Source organism: Lithobates pipiens, unplaced genomic scaffold, assembly GCF_037356315.1.
Source record: "Lithobates pipiens isolate NorthernLeopardFrog02 unplaced genomic scaffold, aLitPip1_a1.2 Scaffold_18, whole genome shotgun sequence".
Lineage (NCBI taxonomy): Eukaryota > Metazoa > Chordata > Amphibia > Anura > Ranidae > Lithobates > Lithobates pipiens.
Genome location: NW_027507758.1, coordinates 293,509,687 through 293,531,841, shown reverse-complemented (window position 1 = coordinate 293,531,841; position 22,155 = coordinate 293,509,687). Strand labels below are relative to the sequence as shown.

At 42.6% G+C, this 22,155-nt stretch overlaps 1 protein-coding gene across 3 annotated transcripts in view; it reads left to right on the top strand.

The window, feature by feature from the left end:
• Window positions 1-22,155, top strand: part of FIG4 (FIG4 phosphoinositide 5-phosphatase) — a 407,091-nt gene that overhangs the window by 182,798 nt on the left and 202,138 nt on the right. For all 3 annotated transcript variants that reach the window (XM_077487135.1, XM_077487137.1, XM_077487138.1), the window contains 4 exons: window positions 9,037-9,170; window positions 12,782-12,898; window positions 13,377-13,422; window positions 17,467-17,615. In XM_077487135.1, coding sequence (XP_077343261.1) covers window positions 9,037-9,170; window positions 12,782-12,898; window positions 13,377-13,422; window positions 17,467-17,615 — 446 coding nt within the window. The remainder of the gene's footprint in view (window positions 1-9,036; window positions 9,171-12,781; window positions 12,899-13,376; window positions 13,423-17,466; window positions 17,616-22,155) is intronic.

The following is a 22,155-nucleotide window of genomic DNA, read 5'->3' as shown; positions in this document are numbered from 1 at the left end:
GGAGGCAGCGGGACCATCCTTATTGCACAGCGCGACTCACGCATGCGCAGTAGGGAACCGGGAAATTAAGCCGAAAGGCTCCACTTCCTGATTCCCATACCCAAGATGGCGGCGGCAGCACCCGAGAGACGATCGAGAGATCGGCTTCAGGTGCCAACATCGCGGATGCGCTGGGCGGGTAAGTGCCCTTATTTTAACAGTCAGCAGCTGCAGTATTTGTAGCTGCTGGCATTTAAAAAAAAAAAAAACGGCGGAACTCCCGGCGGACTCCCGCTTTAAAGTGGTTGTAAACCCTTACAACACACTTTGACCTACAGGTAAGCCTAGATTAAAGTGGAAGTAAACCCTTCTATCGTTTTCAGTAAAGGAAGCTGCCATCTTGGCCTCTAATGATTCTTCAACTGCCATAATGCTGCACATGTGATCAGTTATGAAACCACCCATTGGATAGTTTGAAAGTTTGGTTGAGAACACAATCAATGTGAAAGTTAGCATTTCCGGCATGCCGGGAATGTAAGTGTTTTTTTAAACTGGGTTTACTCCCGCTTTAAGGCTTACCTGTAGGTCCAAGAAATATATTTGCCCGAAGACAGGCACCGCTGTCTACGTCGCATGCTCACTGAGCGTGCCATCGTCAATGACGAAGATGGCGCGTGTGTCGGCTCCCGTGCGCATGTGCGGGAGTGACGTCATCGCGGCTTCACCGAATGACAGCGGCGGAGCTGCGAGACCCCACCGAGAAGATGGATGCGCCGGACTACAGGGGACAGCTGTGACTTCGCTGGCTCCTGTGTCAGGTATGTGACACATAATGGGCTACTATGCGATGCATAGTAGTCCATTATGTTTTGCCTTTGCAGGGAATGAAAGAGGAAGTAAACTCATCAGGGTTTAGTTCCTCTTTAAAATAACATGTCAACCACTATCCGGGATTTAGCCGGTCCAGGTTTGACATTGATATTCCTGCGGATTTTCCCGGACCCCACCTCAACTTTCTAGACTTGGCACATGTCTCTCTTTCCCCTTTTCTCTCATTTGGTGGTCTGTATATGTAGTTTACCCTGAGTTATGTTGCCACTCTGAGCCCCTGCGTGGGCAGTTTATATGCCTTTCTGTTGTTCTATTAAATAGAAAAATATTTGTGCCAAAAATAACATGTCAACCTTGAATGAATGAAGTCTGGAACACTGGTATCTTTAACAGCCTTTTTACTAATTTCTGATGGATTAGTATTTCATGCATGCTCAAACTCTAGTTTGCTTCAATATAAAAGAAATGCAATTGGCTGTCAGTGACCAAGATATTTTGGGAGATGTTTTTGATTGTTAGCAGTCAGTGATCGGGTACATTTGCTCTGGTGTTATCCTTTTGCATATTGGATTTTACAAGTTTTTCAAACTGTTCACAAAGGTATTCAAGAGTATCAACTAAAGCTTATTTTTCTCCCTTCGGAGAAGAAAGTTGTACTGTGATGAAATAATTACATAAGTGCCATTTAAACCACAAGATGCCGAATTTATGTAAACAATAAGTAATACACTAAAATAGTTTGGAAAAAAAAGATACTTAACAAATGTATTTATAGACTCGGTTATCAAACTGCAAGGCTTCTGCTTATGTCACTTGTGAAGTGCTTTATTTATTTATTTATTTTTTAAACTTGGCAATTGTAGGGTGGACTAATGCATTTAAGTACAAATTGAAGGGCATGACTCCCTATTAGGAACAAACTTTATATATAGCTAATGTTTTAAATGATACTGTTTAAAAATCCGGATTTAGGAGGTCAATGGTGTTTACCAACCAGTGCTGGAAATTTGATTTGTGCTGTGTTTAAAACTCAGTCATGTTTGATTACAGTATAATCTCCTTTCTCTTTTCATTGCTTTCCTTTTCTTCTCTCTCCCTCCCTCCCCCCTCTCTCCCTCTCTCTCTCCCTCCCTCCCCCCTCTCTCCCTCTCTCCCTCTCTCCCTCCCCCCTCCCTCCCCCCTCTCTCCCTCCCCCCTATCTCCCTCTCCCTCCCCCCTCTCTCCCTCTCCCTCCCCCCTCTCTCCCTCTCCCCCCCTCTCTTCCTCTCCCTCTCCCCCCCTCTCTTCCTCTCCCTCTCCCCTCTCTCCCTCTCTCCCTCCCCCTCTCTCCCTCCCCCCTCTCTCCCTCCCCCTCTATCTCTCTCCCCTCTATCTCTCTCCCCTCTATCTCTCTCCCCTCTATCCCTCTCCCCTCTATCCCTCTCCCCTCTATCTCTCTCTCCCCTCTCTACCCTCTCCCCTTTCTCTCTCCTCTCTCTCTCCCCTTTCTCTCTCCTCTCTCTCTCCCCTCCCCCATATCTCTCTCCCTCCCCCCTCTCCCCTCCCCCTTTCTCCCCCCTCTCCCCTCCCCCTTTCTCCCCCTCTCTCCCCTCCCCCTCTCTCTATCCCCCTCTCTCTATGCCCCTCATCTCTCTCCCCTCTCTTTCTTCCCCCTCTCTTTCCCCCCTCTCTCTCCCTCCCCCCTCCCGCCTCTCTCTCCCTCCCCTCTCTCTCTCTCCCTCCCCTCTCTCTCTCCCCCTCCCCCTCTCTCTCCCCCTCTCTCTCTCCCCCTCTCTCTCTCCCCCTCTCTCTCTCCCCCCTCTCTCTCTCCCCCCTCCCCCCTCTCTCTCTCTCCCCCTCCCCTCTCTCTCCCCCCTATCTCTCCCCTCTCCCTCCCCTTCTCTCCCCTCCCCCTTTCTCCCCCTCTCTCCCCTCCCCCTCTCTCTATCCCCCTCTCTCTATGCCCCTCATCTCTCTCCCCTCTCTTTCTTCCCCCTCTCTTTCCCCCCTCTCTCTCCCTCCCCCCTCCCGCCTCTCTCTCCCTCCCCTCTCTCTCTCTCCCTCCCCTCTCTCTCTCCCCCTCCCCCTCTCTCTCCCCCTCTCTCTCTCCCCCTCTCTCTCTCCCCCTCTCTCTCTCCCCCTCTCTCTCTCCCCCCTCTCTCTCTCCCCCCTCCCCCCTCTCTCTCTCTCTCCCCCTCCCCTCTCTCTACCCCCTATCTCTCCCCTCTCCCTCCCCTTCTCTCCCCTCCCCCTTTCTCCCCCCTCTCTCCCCTCCCCCTCTCTCTCTCTCTCTCCCCCCTCTCTCTCTCCCCCCCTCTCTTTTTTCCCCTCTCCCCCTATCCCCCCTCTCTCTCTCTGTCTCCCCTCTGTCTCTCCCCCCCTCTCTCTCTCCCCTCTCTGTCTCTTTATTTGTCCCCCTCTCTCTGTCTCTCCCTCTCCCTCTCTGTCTCTCTCCCCCTTCCTCTCTGCCCCCCCTCTCTCTCTGTCTCTCCCCCATCTTTCTGTCTCTCCCCTCTCTCTCTCTTTTTTCCCTCTCCCCTTTCTCTCTTCCCCCCCCCCACTTTTTTCTCTCTCCCCCACCCTCTCCCCTATCTCTCTCCTCCCTCTCCCACCCCCCTTTCTCTCCCCCACCCTCCCCGTCTCTCCCTCCCGACTCCCCCGTCTCTCCCCTCCCTCTCTCTCCTGACTCCCCCCGTCTCCCCCCCCTCTCTCTCCCTCACCCTTTTTCTCTCTCTCGCTCTCTCCCCAGCCATGCCTGTTATGAGGGCTTGTTACACCACAATTTCTGCATTCCAGGTGCATTTTTGCATACGCATTGACATGTGTTTTTGATGCATTTTCAATGCATTCCAAAGCATTTTTTTCTCCTTTTATTTTAGACATTTTTATTTAATTGAGGACATTGTGCTTTCCTGTTTGTTTTACATTTTTTTTATGCATTCCTGAAAAAAAAAATGCAGCAGGTTATACTTTTGTTGAAAGTAGGGAAATTGACTGCACTGGTGTGAATTAGTGTTATTGGACTACATGGCAAACACTGTGCATGCATTCTGGGCGCAGTTTTTAAAAATGCACTGGAAAGCATCTGTTGTGAACCAGTCCTAAATAGGGCACACTTTTGCTAATTGTTATTCACAGTTTTGAAAAGTTTTTTTTTTTCTTTTTTTATGTCTTGCATTACAAATGCATGCAATACATAGTTACATAGTTAGTAAGGTTGAATAAAGACACCAGTCCATCCAGTTCAACCTGAGTGAGTGTCCACAATTGTCCCTATCCATGTACATTGCATCTCATCAAGATGCTCCTCCATTATATATTATTTATTTAAGGTACCCATATATCACTGTCAATTTACGCAGCACAGCATACACATTGATCCCCACACCCAAGGTCCCCAACTCACATTAATATACTAAGACCAATTTTGGACAGAAGCCAATTAACCCACAAGCATGTCTTTGGAGTGTGAGAGGAAACTGGAGCACAGGGAGAACATGCAAACTCCAGCAGATAGTGTCGTGGTTGGGATTCGAACCAGCAACCCTTTTACTGCTAGGTGAGAGTGCTAACCACTACACCACTGTGCTAGTTTTATTTTATCTAGTTTTTGTAGTGTCGGATCCAAATCACATCAATATAGATGAGGATCCAAATTAGAGGCGACTTCCATTAAAGTCTTTCTACACAAGTCGGATAGAAGTCGCCTTGAAGTAGTACAGGAACCTTTTCTAAAGTCGGAGCGACTTCAATAGTGCTAATCAAGACAGCTCTGATTGATTAACATGGAATTTCACATGAATTTCACAGGAAACTTGGGGTTTCACAAGTCGGGTCCCAAGTTGCCGCAGTGTGAACCAAGCCTAAGTGAGAGATAATCTATTTAAATCCTGAATCTTCCTAACACTTTTTAAGCAGTTATAACAGCGGTTTTCTTTTTATAAGTTATATGAATATTGTAAGCAGCCATGTCAGTGTTACATGGTTTATCCCAACCTGACTTGTTAGTAAAAGTTGAAAAATAATGCAGTAAGGGCCGGTTCAAAGAGGAACGTGGTGGGGAAAGGCACATTCAATGCGTCTTTCCAGCACCGTGCTCAAAAATCACTGCCTTTGTGATCTGCTGTGGGTGGCAATAAATTGTTAATGGCACCCAAACGCAGCTTGCAAATGCAGTGCAATTATGGGCCCTGGGTACCTGTGAGCACCATGCCATTTGGTGCAGCAAATTTTTCAAAAGTAGTGCATGCACTACTTTTTGTGCAGTTGTAAGGGCTGAAAATTTCACTGCAGGGTAGCGCACAGGAATTGCACAGGAAGGCGAGCCACCTCAGGCCTGGTTCACATCTATACAATTTCTGATGACTGCGTTTGCTCGGGCACAGCAGTCCATTCATTTAAATGGGCTGCTGTACTTTCAGAAAATGCAGAAAAAGGTCCCTGTACTTTTTCCAAAAAACGCAAGGAAACCGCATAGCACAGTGCGGTTCCCAGTATGAGTAACCGTGGTGTGGTTTCCAGTGCATGGGAGTGCCATTAGGAGTAATGTCACCCCCATGCATCTCCTAAGAAGCAGTACCCACTTGGATGTGACCTAGCCTTTCTGGCAGGATCAACCGGTAATAAACTATGTTACAGAGGGGACTTGGAAAAACTAAATTTGCTGTGTTAACGCTGTATAATATATATCATTCTTATTTACCCAAGTATTCTCCATTAGCATAACTCAGTATCTATTACACACACTGTATCATTTCATCCAGTCACTAGAATATTTATATATTTTTTTACGTAAAACACATTTCTTGACAAAAATGTGATAAAATTGTTATGGAAATGCAATTATACAAATTCATAAAGCTTACCTAGCCATTTATGCTAATGCAGTGCCTCAAATTTTTAGTATTAATGTTCCACTATGACTCCATGCATTGTCATGGAAACTGTCTATGTGTAGACTATCTCAGTGGAACGAATTTCCTTAAAATGCCAGTAATGAGTTAATTTTTTTCGCATTAGTCTTCCAAGCTGAAGAAAACCTAGAGAAATGCTAAAGATTTGTGTGTTGATTTCCAAAATTTTCCCTAATGAAAGCATTTAAATTCATCGAAAAACAAAGCAAAATAATGAATCTTATTATTCCCATGCCTGCTGGCATCTGGTACATTTGTATTATTGGAATAATACTTTAAAAATCTAATAAAATAGACTATCTTGCAGACTGTATATGATAGTGTATTTTAGAGCTGAACTCCATCCAAGCAGCTAAATACAGATAAAATACACATGTAGGAGATCTTTTACCTGCCAAAGGATTTGCACTTTTGCCAATCTCGTCCACAGCACAGTCCTGTTCACTAGGTGAGGAGACCTGATTTTTCTCTGCTGCAGTTTCACTTTCACTTACAAAGCCTATCCCCACTCCCCTGTGACTGTACCATGAAAGGAAAAGCAGCACACTTATGAGCTTATCTTTCTTTCTGTCTGCTCCTTCCTTCTTTTAGCAAGTTTCTTGCATCTCAACACAATACTTTGGGTACTTTGTGCTACTTTTCCCTTTTCTCTCTTTCTTTTTGTCTGCTATACAAGCTATTCCATAGACTGCAGCAGACTGATACCAAGTCAAATACTTTTACCTACACTGATTGAATTTATATGAAATGCATTTAACCACTTCCCGCCTGGCCACTGCACATAAATGGCAGGGTGGGATAAGCGTTGTTCTGGGAGGATGTACTGTGACCATTGTATTTACTGGACACAGTGGATTACAGATCCGGGTGCTGGTACCATGTGATCACTGTGGCCAATCACGGCAATCACATTACAAGTAGTAAACAATGGCTTTTATTCATGCTGCTATTGCTATAGTGGAACAGTGCCAATTACAGCAGGCCACATAGCTATGACCAGTTACTGCTATCACAATCATACTCAATGGCTACATAACTGCAGCTAGAGGTCATCAGAAATGATATCTTATACAGCCATTATGGCTGTAGAAACAACAAAATCCAGATGTCACTATGGTGACACTGTACTGCTCTGGTGAGAGTATGTAAAAAACACTGTGTGTGGGTATACATATATTTATTTTTTTACATACTTTCACTAGTCAGTGTCCTTAATCACTGTCACCCACTCACAGTGTTCCTAATCACTGCCCCACTAGTTACATTGTCTCTGATCTCCGCCACACTAGTTACAGTGTACATAATCATTGCCATACTAATCCCAGTGCCCCTGATCACCACCACACTAGACATATTGTTACCATAAGGGCTTGTTCATATGTGCAATGCTCTTTGGAGAGGGATCCATGTTCAGATCCCTCTTCAGAGAGCATTTGACAGGCAGTGGGGAGGCGTATCACCACTTGCTTTAACACCTTGGACATGGCACAAGCACCCCCATTCACTTGAATGGGTTGCAATTGGCAGCTGTACAGGGGGTATCATTTTTGCCATGTCTGTGGAACAAAGCATCACAGTTGCAGCATGTTTACACCCCGGCTGCTGTCTCTGCAGTTAAAGGGGGTAGCAATTGAGGGGCCATAAAAATGCAGCTCAACTGCAAGCTTTTACCACCCCCAAACTTATCATGTGAATGAGCCCTAATGGTGCAGCCAGGCATAGTTCTTTAATCACCACCACACCAACCACAGTGTTGCCAGACTAGTGTAACTAGAATCGGTGTTCCTGATTGCCACCACACCAGACCAGTGCAGCAAACAACAGTTTTTCTGATCACCGCCACACCAGCACCAGTGCCACCAGACTAGTGTTTGCTAGCAACAGTCCTTATCACCACCACACCAATCTACACCAGCAACAGTTTTCCTGAGCACTGTTACACAAGTCCCACTGTCACCAAACCAGTGAAGTTAGCAACAGTGTTCCCGATCACTGCCACACCAGTGCAGTGTTGCCTTTGTCTGCTACCTGTACTAACACAGGCCTGTGAATTTATCGTGTTTCTGCCTGGGCATATTCCTTGCCTGTTTGCTTACCATGTCTCTGCCTGTGTGTCAAATAAATAATTTTAATTTTCTTTTCACATTAGCCAAAAACTTTTGGCAAAAAGCGTCTTCAAAACACTCATCATGCCTCTTAAAAAATACCTTGGGGTGTTTACTCACCAATATGTGGTCATTTTGTGGGTGTTTCCACTGTCCTGGTGCTCCAGGGTGTCCAGAAATGTGATAAGTAGTCAGGAAATTAGATGCATAATTTTTGCCCCTAGAAACCCTAAAGGTGCTCCTTGGATATTGGACCTCTCTATGCGGCTAGGCTATTAAAAAGTCTTGCGTATGTGGTATCCCCACACTTGGAAGGAGTAGTAATATGTGTTTTGGGGTGTAATTTCTTAGTATGCCAATGTTGCGTGTTAGACATATTGTATTAATTGACAACTTTGTGTGAAAAAAAAAATACATTTTCATTTTCTTTCCTGCATTTCCAAAAACTTGTGGCAAATCATTTACATTTTCAAAAGACTCGCTATGCCCTTCAGAAAATACCTTGGAGTGTTTTCTGTAACTAGTCTGCGACACAGTGACAGCTTCAGAAAGCAAGTTTGTAAACAAACCTCATGTGATCACCATGATTGGCCGTGTATCAGTGACCAAATGATCAGGAACCACTCTGACTGGTTCACGATTATTAGTTTAGGATTTTTTTTTTCAGAACCATGGGAATCCTGGTAGTGATATATTTGTTAAATCTATTTTCACCCAAAGTTTTGATTTAGATGGGAGAATTCATAAAGGGTGTCATAGGAACAGTAGTGGTGCTAGTAGTTATACCGTAATAGGTTCTATCTGTCATCTGGCACTGATGAAGCACTGATAAGTAATATATTTGTTAAATCTATTTTCACCCAAAGTTTGGATTTAGATGGGAGAATTCATAAAGGGTGTCATAGGAACAGTAGTTGGTGCTAGTAGTTGTCCCGTAATAGGTTCCATCTGTCATCTGGCACTGATGAAGCACTGATGATCAGCATCTCCCTTTTATGATGTATTCATGTATTTTTTTTTGTTTGTTTTAGTAAATGGGTTTGGAACTAGAGGCAAAACAGTAATTGAAAAAATTCAAAGCGTTTGAAGCTAAAATTGACTATAAAATTGTACTCAATGTTTTTTGACCAATTAGGTAGCTTTTGAATTAACTCTGCATTAAAACACTCAATTAACTAAATGTCAAAATTGATTTTTATTAATATATTTTTTAACTTTATGCAATGTAGGAGCGTGAAAAGAGGAAACACGAGAGGATCCTTAGTGATGAATTGGTTGCAGCAGTTACTTATTTAAATCAGTTTATTCCACCGGAACAGAGCATTATTTACATTCCATGGGATATGGCTAAGTATACGAAAAGGTATGGTCTATATGCATTGAAAAGTAAAATATCACCACAGACAAATACACAAAGACATTCCTGCATGAGACACTGTTCTCAGTGCGGAAAGTTATTGCCCGGAATTGGATGCGTCCCATACCCCCTAGGCTGGAGTGGAAGGTGGAGGTCAATAATAATTCACCATATAAAAAGGTTATGTATATTAACAGAGAATGCCCAACCAAGTATGACAAAATATGGGATCGTTGGTTATGAGACCCCGACACCTGCACGTAAGGAACCTTGAATCTATGTTGCCAGATGAGTAGTTTGCCCCTCACTGGGAGTATAGCCAGAGGTCTGAAAGACCCATATGGTTGGCACCGGTTATCGCCCTATACCTGTTCTTTTCCTCTTCTACATACGCTGTTACTCGGGACTCCGGTTTTGAAATTTCTGTACTTTACTCACTGTATAACTTTCTGTTATCAGTGACACGTTGGATATATGTAATAATATGTATACGCTTCTTACCTGTTTTTCACCAATTTTTTTCCCCCTTCCTTTATATATATATATATATATATATATATATATATATATATATATATATATATATATATATATATATATATATATATATATATATATATATAAAATTGGTTAGAGGAAGGAAGGGGAGGGGGAGGAAGAAATAAGGGGAGAAAAAAAAAAATTATAAAGTAGATACTTGAGAGATGTACTTATAAGCTGTTGTACGTACCTTGCCTCGCGATTGTACTTATTGTACTCTTGGTGCCTGTACATCTTGTAATTTATTTTTTTTGTTTGTTTGTTATACCTCAATAAAAACTTTTGTAAAGAAAAAGTAAAATATCAGTTCAAAGACACCCTGTTATTTACTTTAAATAAACACAGGGAAAAGAACAGGAAATACAAGTATTTTATTTAAATGCTTACTGTATTTATCGGTGTATAACACGCACCCCAAGTTTAGGAGGGAAGTTTAAGGAAAAAAACTTGCATTAAAATGCCCATCAATGCAGCCTTGTCCATTATTGTAGCCTTGCCCAGTGTTTATCTGCAGCCTTGCCCAATACATTTGCAGACTTGCCCAGTGCCTCTGCAGCCTTGTCAGTCTCTTTGCAGCCTTGCCCTGTTTTAAATTTGGCGCCGATGGAGATGAGCGAGCGGAGCCAGAATACAGAAAGCCAATCGTATTTTGGCTTTATTTGGCTCCTCTCGCAGTCCCACCCACCTCCACTGATTGCGAGAGGAGCGAGCACCACTGACATACAGATAGCCGAGTGTACTTCGGCTAGTCTCGGCTCTGCTCAAAGTCAGGGGCGGGACTGCGAGAGGGGCCGAGACTAGCCAAAGTACATTCGGCTTTCTGTATAACAGTAGTGCTCGCTCCTCTCGCAATCAGTGGAGGTGGATGGGACTGCGAGAGGAGCCAAGTAAAGTCGAGTGTACTTCGGCTTTGTGTATCTTGGCTCCGCTGCCTCGTATCCCCACAATCATCGGGAGATCAACGGGGATTGGCGTATAACACGCACCCAAGATTTCCCCCTGATTTTAAGGGGAATAAAGTGTGTGTTATACGGCAAAAAATATGGTACTTGCATTTTTTACATTTCCATAAATTACTTCAACTAGCAATTTGCCTTTGAACTTGCTAGAAAGCGTGACTACTTCACGAAAAGTCAACTCCCCAGCAAACCCCCCTGCTCTCCTTGCACGTCATAGCCCTCTTCTCTTCTCAGAGTGTTGTTTTTCTGTTTGTGCTGGCCTAGCTTCTCCACCCCTTCTTTCACACATTTTATGTAGCTGCCAGGAGAAAAAGGAAAGTGGAATACTATACAGAGGCTCTTGAGTGACAACGTGGAGCTGCTGATATGAGATCCAAGTTGGCCACATCCAGCAGCAGTTTTGGAGCTTTTGGAAACCTACACAAGGGGGGGGGGGGGGGCTTTTATAGGTAAATAACAGGCCTAAAATAACAATAAATGCGCATATAATCTTATGGAAAGATTTTAGTTAAAATGAAGAGTTTGGAGGCAGGGTCTCTTTGACGTGCAGCAATCTCTAAAGTGTTTCAGAGATGTTGTAAAGTTATGCTTTATCAAATATGTTAAAGGCTAAATCCACTAATCCTGGGTGAACTCTGTAAGGTTTTTATATTTCTTTATTTCTATAGGCTCTAGCCAAGAGATTTCTCTTCCCACATTTGATCCCCACTTTTTTTGCAATGGAATTTAATTCCTACCACAATACTTGTTTCCCAAAAGTTGAGCTGGAGCTACCAGCCAAATAAATCATTGTCTGCTCTAGCCTATCTAGTCTAGGTGGAGTGGAGCAAGTACTTAGTTTTATTTCCTCTTCTATTTCTATCTTTTAGTTCATTTTCTTCATTTTGTAACCCTTTGCAAACACTAATCCAATGATCATTTGTACTGAATCTTGCCATTTAAATTGAAACATTAAAGGAGAAGTACAGCCAAAGCTCGTTAGGCTGTACTTCTCCTGTGGATCACAGGACTGCAGTTCGTTCTGCACTCCTGTGACCCATTTTCAGCAGCTGTCTGCTGACGTCACAGACCCGCTCCAGGCTTGGGAAACATTGCAACAATAAAGTTGGGATCTTCCCACATGCCTGGACCGGTACCCAGCTCAGCCTCTCAGCGAACCACCGATGAGAGCCAGAAGCTCCTACCTCCTCCACAGCCCAGTGCTCCAGTGTGTGTGTGTGTGTGTGTGTGGGGGGGGGGGGGGGGCACAGAGCAGAAAGCGGTAACTGACAGTCACCAGATCTCTGCTCATGGAGTTCTGAGAACCGAGCGATCAGCGGTCTTTGCTTCTCAGTCTTAGAGCAGGCAGGGGACAGATGCTGCATCCACCTACTGTAGGTAAGTATGATTTAAAAAAACAAAACAAAAAAGTCTCTATTAACTCTTTCGGGTATTCTTTTAAATGTATTTATTAATGTGAACATGTATTATTGTTGTTTAGCATTTACATTCACTCTTCTAAAGTACATATGACAAACAAAAGGCCTGTGGGCCAAATCCGCCCAGCCAGGCCTTGTCATCACACTCGGTTTTGCAGCTGAAACATGGTGGAACTCCATTCCGCCACCTCTGGCTCTCACCCTCCTCTGCCCGCTGTCACTTGTAAACACAGAGGCCTTCTGTGATTACAAGGGACAGCTTTGCTGTCAGAGGCTAGATCTTGCACTCTGTACATAGAGCACCCTTGAACCCTGCATATAGTACATAGCATAATCCTGGACTCTGAACTCTTTACATTTCACACTCCTGAACCCTGTACTCTGTACATAGCACATTCTAGATGCAACCAGCCCTTTGAGGGCAACCATACTGCTGATGTGGCCCACCATGAAATTGAGTTTGGCACCCCTGTTCTAAGGGCTTAGGTTATCCAATATGCTTCTTTTTTTATATATTCAACATAGTAACATACAAATCTGTGCATATTAAGCAATTATCCAATACCTTGGTATACACCCAACCAGGTATACCGCTAGTTAAAGCCTACAGCTTTATCACTTGTCTAGTAACATTGCTAAAAAAAAGAGCAATTTTTAGTACTTTTTATAAATGAACATTATATCTTTCAATTTGTTGCAGCAAACTGTGTAATGTTCTGGATCGACTGAATGTGATTGCTGAAAATGTTGTGAAGAAGACTGGTTTCTTTGTTAATCGCCCTGATTCATATTGTAGTATCTTAAGACCTGATGAAAAGTAAGTAATGTTCACTCTTTATATCATTGATGATTAGGCTGTTCGATTGATATTTAGTGCTTGCTATTTTTGTATTGATCCATGAACTTAGTATACTTTGCATGCTTTGAGCACATTTTGTACTGCAGATAATTTTAAGTGCCTAATGACACACTAAAGGCATAAGGCCACAAGTATGTACTGGGCAATCTAGGACTAGCCTTCCGTGTCTTCTCTGTACTTGAAGCAGTTGTTTAGTGTAGTAGAAACCATGTTTTCTTCTTTTTTTTATCCCTGAAAGCTAATTTCTAAATGTTCTCTCTGATTATATGCAACAAGATATAGAGAAAAACATTTTGCATGTGCAGGTTTCCTCGCTGATTCCCAATTCTCTGTCTCTGGATGAATTCATGTGCCACCTGCCCCCTTTAGTTCTGCTACTAACATTATGTACTAGTAATCATTTTTTTTTATATTATTGATTTTCTTTTTCTCCTAGGTGGCATGAACTTGGAGGTGTCGTTGGGCCATCTGGTCGTTTACAGGTAATAGCTCAAGATTTAAACCTTGCATTTGCATGCTGTGTATGGGATTATACTGTACACTGAGAAGCTTGCAAAATATCCTACAAAACAAAAAAGTCAGAATTTTGAAACCACCACAGTAATAGCAATACTGACAATATCTTGTTATACTTTTTAGATTTAATCACAGTCTGGAGTTTAGAGCTTTGCATTCATTTAAAAAAACATATCTTATGTGCTTCTTCATTTTCTCTGGTTGAATATGCTTAGATTTATGGCATTGCGTTGTGTGTTGTTTTTTTTTTTTTTTTTTTGGTATTTCCAAGGATACCTCAGATCGCAGCTGGGACAGTTTTCTACTGACTCCATCCAAATACTAGTAACATGTTATTTGCTTTCGCTCATTAAGCCTTGGTTCACACCGAGGCGACCTGTCTGATGACTTGGCCGCCTGTCAAGTCACGCTCCATTCAGTGCAATGGGACCGTTCTAATCAGAGCAACTCAAGACGCTCCAACTTAGAAAAAGGTCCGGTACCTTTTGCGGGCGACTTCAGAGCATCTTGCATTGACTTTCATTACAGAAGTTGTTTGCAAGTCACGCTGTATGGGGCGGCTTCAGACTTGGGTGATTTTGAACCTGCCCCAGTGTGAACTGACACTTATACCTTCAGGCTGTAGGGGTGATATTTTTTGAAAAACGTAGTATGAGCTACATGTCATAAACAAACCCATTGACATTAATGAGGAATAATTTAAATGCTGCAGTGTAATGCAGTAATCTAACCATATATAAGCATAGAAATTTAAAATTGTCCCTTGCGGTTTTCCGTGATTTTACATATTTTGCTGAGCTTTACTTGTAGACACATAAGGCTTTAATGTGAATGCAGCTGTAATTTAGATCTAGCAGCTTTAACTCTACCAAGCCTCGATCTTGCTACCCACGGGTGTAACAGCCATATGAGACAAATGATGACATAAAAATGCAGATACGGTCTCCTGTGGGGTTCTTCTCGTCAAATTTGTTTATTGAAATTTTATAAGTCAGGACACAAGTTCAAAAGCGATACAGGAATATATAATATTAAGGTACAGTATAATTATATTATATGACTAAGGATAAATTAATCTTGCTCTTTAGTCATAAGGGTAATTCCTGTGGGGTTCTTATACTGCACAGTATATGGCATGTTTATTATTTACCACTTGCCCTGAAAAAAAAAAGTAAAGACTGTGCTGCCCAACAACTTATGATCTTAACTGTCTTGGTGTATAATTGTGTATCCTGGGGCTAAAAAAGCAAAGAGAACTGCTTTTCACTAGCCCATAGTCATTGTTAACAGTCTAAAATGTCTGAAGAAGGTAGCAGATGAAAAATTCTAAAAAAAAAAAAAAAGAATTCAATGAAAGGGTTACTCCACTTTCGTGGGAAAAAAAATTCACAAATAAAACAAATATAGCGTATGAAATTGTGACACAAGTCATATTGTGATTGAATGTTATTAAAAATGACCTTTCCTTTTCAAGACTATAGTGCTGCCAGTTGTGCTGCAACAGTTGCAGCAGCAGTACTTTACAGAGAACAACTCATGGGAAAAAAAAAAAAAAAAGAATTAATAATATAGAACAGTGATCTCCAAACTGCTGCCCTTTGCCAGCTTTTATCCGGCCCTTGGGACACTACTCCTCCCACTGATATGAAACACTATTCTGCCAACAGAGACCAACAATTAAGCACAATATGTCTCACTGACACCGATAATGGGGCACTATTCCTTCCAATGATGGGGCACTGCTTCTCCCCCTAATGCCAGGAGAAATTTACACTACCGCTGGTCATAGTCCGGCCCTCCCAATGTCTAAAGGACAATAAACTGGCCCTTTTGTTTAGAAACTTTTGAAGACCTCTGATATAGAATATATAATTGTGACACAAGTATTATTGCAATTAAATGGTATTAAAAATAACCTTTTCAATCTGCAGCTCTGTAATTTTCTGTAAAATGCGTTGCAATATGGGATGCGTTCTGCATAGGTGCCCACTGAAAATGTAATCTCCTGCTTATGTGATTGGCTTACTGATTTTCCCAGAAGTCTGCACTAAGATACAAATTCGATCTTGAGCATCCCCTGCACCAAAAATGCAATTTTTTAGAGATACTCCCACAGGGAAATCAGATCTAAAGGGATGGAGACCCCAACACTTCCCACGTTAGAGCCCTGCAGGCACAACAGTTAATTATAAAACCACTCCCATACAGATTCACTATGTAAATGGACGCAGACAAACTGACAGTTATTTCTTCTGAATAGCAAAAGGTAGAAATCTGCAACAAAGTTTGTTAAAATCCTTGCAATATACATAGATTACACAGAGGGGACACATTTTTTTTCTCAAAAAATGTGGAGTTACTCTTTAACCACTTCACACCCAAGGGCGTCATATTGGCCCAAGGACGTCCTGGACTTTGAGTGGAGAGATCAGCAGCTGCAGGCATCATTCAGATATCTTTTATTTCAGCAGGCGATTCCCTGCACAGTAAAAGCCATCATAGCTGTTTAGCTTGATTGCTTTTACAGGCGGTGAGAGCACACATTTTCCCAGCTCGTCTATTGCATTGGCAATGAATGAATCTGCCGCCGGTGTACCATAGAGCTGACCATGGACCAGATGGTTCCCGGCCATCTCTGTGACCCTCGGAGGCCAGAAGAGACGCCGTAACATTGCTTCTGGCACCAGCAGATATAAACACTTTTTGCTGGAAACCTGAAGCCTGAAAACAATTTATTTTTTATTTATTTTTATCTCAGGCTTTCCAGCATAGAGGAGAGATCTGGGGACTTCTAGACCCCAGATCTCTCTGTAAAGAGGACCTGTCATACCCTATTCCTATTACAAGGGATATTTACATTCCTTGTAATAGGAATAAAAGTGATTAAAAAAATAAATAATTAAAGGGAAAGTGTAAAAAATAAAATAAAGAACAAATTTAAAGCCCCCCCCCCCCATCCCCTCATCACTTTTTTGGAAAAGTGATAAAAAAATAATAATAATTTAAAGGGAAAGTGTAAAAAATAAAAAATAAAGAAAAATGTTAAAGCACCCCCATCCTCTCATGCTCACACGCAGAAGGGAATGGATATTTAGGTCCCTCCAGCATATGTAAACAGCGTTTAAAACACACATGTGACTTATCGCTGTGAACGTTAGAGTGAGAGCAATAATTCTAGCACATGACCTCCTCTGTAAACCTAAACTGGTAACCTGTAAAAAATTTAAAGCGTAGCCTATGGAGATTTTTAAGTACTTAAGTTTGGTGCCATTCCACGAGTGTGCGCAATTGTAAAGCGTGACATGTTAGGTATCAATTTACTTTGGTAACATCATCTTTCACACTATACAAAAAAATTGGGCTAACTTCAGTGTTTTTTTTGTTTTTATAAAATCATGATTTTTTTTTTCCTTTTAACTTCATTTAAAAAAAAAAAAAAAATGCAACAACTGCCATGTTATTCCCTAGGGTCTCTGCAAAAAAAAATAAAAACAATAAAATTATATATAAATGTTTGGGGGTTCTGAGTAATTTTCTATCAAAAACATTATGATGTTTACATGTAGGAGAAGAATGGCAGAATATGCCTGGGCTGGAGGTGCTTAAATTAGCACATTTTAAATGTTACCATAGGGATGTTGGTTCCCCTTTATAGGGAAAAACAAATGAAAATATTTATTAACAGAAATAAAGTAGGTATTTTAAAGCAGTGAGTATTAAAGATGGACAGTGGGAGGATTCGTATTATAATGTTCAAGCACACATTATGTAAGGTTATGCTAACATGGTCTGGGCAATAACAGCTTGCATGATTAATTTAACCTTACAGGACCGCACAAGTAGGACAATGATTGAGTTGATCAGCAGACTGGAGAAAGGGAGGGGACAGAAAGCTGCAGACTCAGAGCTCACAATGCCTTTCAGCTGTGCCTTTAGCTTGTTAGTTGGACTTTAACTTTTTTTTTAATTTTACACCTTAAAAATTATATTTGTTTTTCTCTTTTACCTAGACTGGTGTTCTACGAACAAACTGTGTCGACTGCTTGGACCGAACTAATACTGCTCAGTTCATGGTGGGAAAGTGTGCTTTGGCGTATCAACTGTACTCCTTAGGGCTGATCGATAAACCCAATTTGCAGTTTGACACAGATGCAGTTAGGTATAACATCATTTGTTTTATTTTTTGACATATACAGTGAATCCTTACGAAAGATACTTGTTTTGTATAAGGCTTTAGCTTAAAACATGGATTCATATAGTGGATAAAGGAGAACCTCTAAAAACATATACTGCAAAAGCTAAAGAACAGATATTTTAGATTTTTTTTTTAACACATAGTAGTTACATTTTATATACAGTTGGGGAAAAAGGGTTAAAACTGCCCGCAAATCACCCCTGCAGGGGCGCTGCCCCATTCATTTAAATGGGCAGGGGCAGTTTAGGAGCAGTGTATACACTGCTCCTACAGCGCTGCAAAGATGCTGCTTTCAGGACTTTTTTTACCGTCCTGAAAGCGTACCGCTCCAGTGTGAAAATGTGATTTTGTCCTGGGAGTGGGACGGAACAAATATACAGCACTGTTTACTGTTTGTATCTACGGCTACATACAGTTTGTACAGTGCCACTGCATCTATTAGGGACGTAAACAGATTGTTTGGACCAGCTTGATCCAGACAAACTTCACCAAAACATGGGGATCAGCAATACGTTGCAAGTGTGCAGATTTCTATGGCTAAGTTCACCTTTGGGGAAAAAAAGGATAAATACACAAAAAAAAATTTGCATTTATTTTTTTCCCCAAAGAACCTGCAAAGCGCTGCACCTGTGATCAGTGAATCGTGGGTGCAATGCCAGGCTCCTGCAGGAAAGTCCTACAGCTTTCTCCACATTCCTCTGTGCAGAGTTTCTATTTGCACCCTCGCAGTTCATTGAGAACTGCAAGCCATCTATTCTTTGACACGCAAAATGTTTTGTCACTTGCTACAGTTTCTATATTTGTTGTACGACAGCCTATAACTTGTAAGTTATTACAATTAAGCTCCTGTCTGTATATCTGATGGCAATCGCACAATGCATTCTTTAAAACTTTTAAATAAAAATGTATTAAAAGAGAAAACTACAAGCTATCTTCCATGGTGGAAGCTGGTACTTGTAGTTTTCTCATTCGCAGTTCTCTGTAAGACATCTTTTACACTTAGGTGCTTTTCAGGCATTTTAGTGCTAAAAATAGCGCCTGAAAAGCGCCTCTCAAGCCACCCCAGTGTGAAAGCCCGAGTGCTTTCACACTGGGGCAGTGCACAGGAAAAAAAGCAGCATTTTTGGGCCAGTTTGGGAGTGGTGTACACACTGCTCCCAAAATACCCTGTCCATTGAAATAAATGGGCAGCACTGCCGAAGTGCCTGCAAAGCACTTCAGCAGCATCGCAACATGGGCGCTTTTAACCCTTTCTTCAAGCCGCTAGCAGCGGTTAAAAGCACCCGGCTAGCGGCTGAAAAGCATTGCTAAAACGACAGCAAAGCGCCGCTAAAACTAAGGCGCTTTACAGCTAATGCACCCCCACCCCAGTTTGAAAGAAACCTAAATGAATGACGCAGCTGTAGCCCTGCATAGTCGCTCTCATTTTGAAATGTGACAGTGGGTTCAGGGGGAGAAATCCCCACCTCCTGTCACAGGAGGGGGTAGGTGAGGAGAACATGTGCTGGAGCAGTATTTCTCAACTCCAGTCCTCAAGGCACCCCAACGGATAATTTTTTCAGGCTTTCCACTATTTTGCACAGGGGATTTGATCAGTTTCACTGCCTTAGTAACTATGACAGCCGTTTCATCTGAGGGAAAACATGACCTGTTGGGGCTCCTTGAGAACTGGAGAAACACTGTGCTGGAGCATGTTACATAATGCACCCTAAATTTGGGTGTAATGTGTAACATGCTTCAAAGGTGAACTTATCCTTTAACCCAGGGGTCCTCAAACTTTTTAAACAGGGGGCCAGATCACTGTCCCTCAGACCATTAGAGGGCTGGAGTATAGTTTTTATAGTTTAAAAAAAAAACTATGAACAAATTCCTATGCACACGGCACATCTTATTTTGAAGTAAAAAAACAAAACGGAAACGAATACAATATTTAAAATGAAGAACAAGTAAAGTTAAATCAACAAACTTACCAATATTTCAATGGGAATTATGGGCCCACTTTTGGCTAATGAGATGATCAATGTCGCAGCCCAATCAGTGCCTGCCTCACCATCCGTGCAAGCCCCCCCACCATCATTAAAAGCCCCCCCACTATCATTGAATGCCCCCCTCACCATCATTGCAAGCCCCCCACCATCATTTCAAGCCCCCCCTCACCATCATTGAAAGCCCCCCCTCACCATCATTGAAAGCCCCCCCTCACCATCATTGAAAGCACCCCTTCACCATCATTGCAATCCCCCCTCACAGCCTTAATGTGCCAAACAATGTCTAACCAGTCAGTGTGTATGCACATCGGGCATTTTCTGCTGCTGTGTCATGGCTCACTGTCAAGAGTTTGGGCGCGCTGTGACAAAAGTCCTGCCCTCCTCCTAGACCAGCTCGTGTGATAGACAGAACACTGCCTCTATCACAGGAGCTGGTCTAGGAGGAGGGCAGGACTTTTAACAGTGAGCAGTCTCCCGCTGTGTTACAACCTGCCCGTCCTGAGGCCTGGCCTGTCGGGAATCAAGCCCTGGTTGGGGTGGGCCGGATAAATGTCCTCGGCGGGCTGTAGTTTGAGGACCCCTGCTTTAACCACTTCCCACCCAGCCGATAGGAAAATGATGGCCGGTCGGTGGTTCCATTATCATATGACGTCTTTCAGAATAACAGCTGGCGTGCGCCCGCAGCACGGCAATCGGTGGTGCAGCACATCAGTCTGACACACCGCAACACCGATTTCGGTAAAGAGTCTGACGAAGACTATTTACCACGTGATCAGCAGTGTCCAATCACAGCTGATCATGGTGTAAACTGGAAGAACCGTGTATCCATTCACGTGGAGAAACTTTAATGCTAGGCACATACCCATGTCTGTGGCTGCGGGAGCGGGAGCGGGAATTGCAATGATTCCCACACTTGCAAGCACCTGCAGTGAAAACTTGCGGGGCTGCCATTCATCCTGAATGGCACCTCCACATATGTAAAAACTCAATGACCATGCAATGTGCCTGTGGGCCACATTTTGACACATGGGCTTACATGCAGGGGTGCCAAAAAAAAGGCCTGACGCCCCTAAGAGCAGCATTAAATATGTCTAGTGTGCATGAGGCCTAAGAAAAAAAACACAATCAAAGATTAGGTAAGCAGCAATATAATACATTTTTTTTTATTGAGTCTAATACCGCTTTAAGGTGAGGAGGAGACAAGCTCTGTCTCTGTAGCAACAGCTACATTGCTTTTCATCCTAATGCATATCTTTTGGTTATAGTTTATGTGCTCTGGGACTCGAGTGCCCCAGAAATTAATGTGGGTGTTGTAAAACCTGAGCAGGGTGGCCTTATTGAAACAGGGGTTATGCTAGGTATAGAGAGTGGTGAAGCGGTCTGGTGTTGAAACCAGGCTGAGCAGAACCAGTATGCACAAAGTAATAGTATAACAAGCAATGGTCAAAATCATCCAGGTATGCCGTAGAGCAGGGATATGCAATTAGCGGACCTCCAGCTGTTGCAAAACTACAAGTCCCATCATGCCTCTCCCCCTGGGTGTCATGCTTGTGGCTGTCACAGTCTTGCTATGCCTCATGGGACTTGTAATTCTGCAACAACTGGAGGTCCGCTAATTGCATATCCCTGATGTAGAGCAGGGGTCTCCAAAAATTGTAAACAAAGGGAGTGTTTACTGTCCTTCATACTTTGGGGGGGCCAGACTGTGGCCATCGGGAGAAGAAAATGTCTCAGCATCAGTGGAAGTAAACAATGCCCCATCTTTGGTTTCATTGGTGGGAGTTCTGTTCCATCATTGGTGTCATTGTGTCCCATCGTTGCTGTCATTGGTAGGAATTGTGCCCCATCATTGGTGTTATTGGGTGGACTTGTGCCCCATCGTTGGTGTTATTGGGTGGACTTGTGCCCCATCGTTGGGGCCATTGAAAATAATTGTGCCCCATCATTAGTGTCATTGACGCCGTTGTTGGTGTCATTGGAAGGAATTTTGCCCCATTGTTGGCATCGGTGAATAAAATAGTGCCCCTAGGGCCAGATAAAAGCAGGCAAAGGGCCACATCCAATCCCTGAGCTGCAGTTTGGAGACCACTCCTGTAGATTGCAACAAGAGATTTGACAGATTCATAGTCGTGTATAGTGCCGAAAAGACTGTTGTCAATCCAGTATGAATGGACTCTTCCTTTTAGCCAATGCAGACTGTCTGAAATTATTTATTCCTTAGATACTTTATTGAATTAATAGCAATATTGGTAGTCCTAAGCATTCTGGTATCTTATATGGAGCCGTATACTTCTTGTTCAGAAAACCTCAGTTTGTAAAATTGAGGTACTTGTATGAACTCATTGTATCTATCATCAGGAATCTCAGTTCGTATATCATTCTTTATTGATGTGAATGAGGGATATTACTGCGCTAACTCAATAAGTGAAAGAAAGGTGAAAAAGGTGAACAGCTGCTACATAAGAATGTGACAAAAATTCAAATGCAAAGGATTGTTATAACATGTAGCTCTAAGA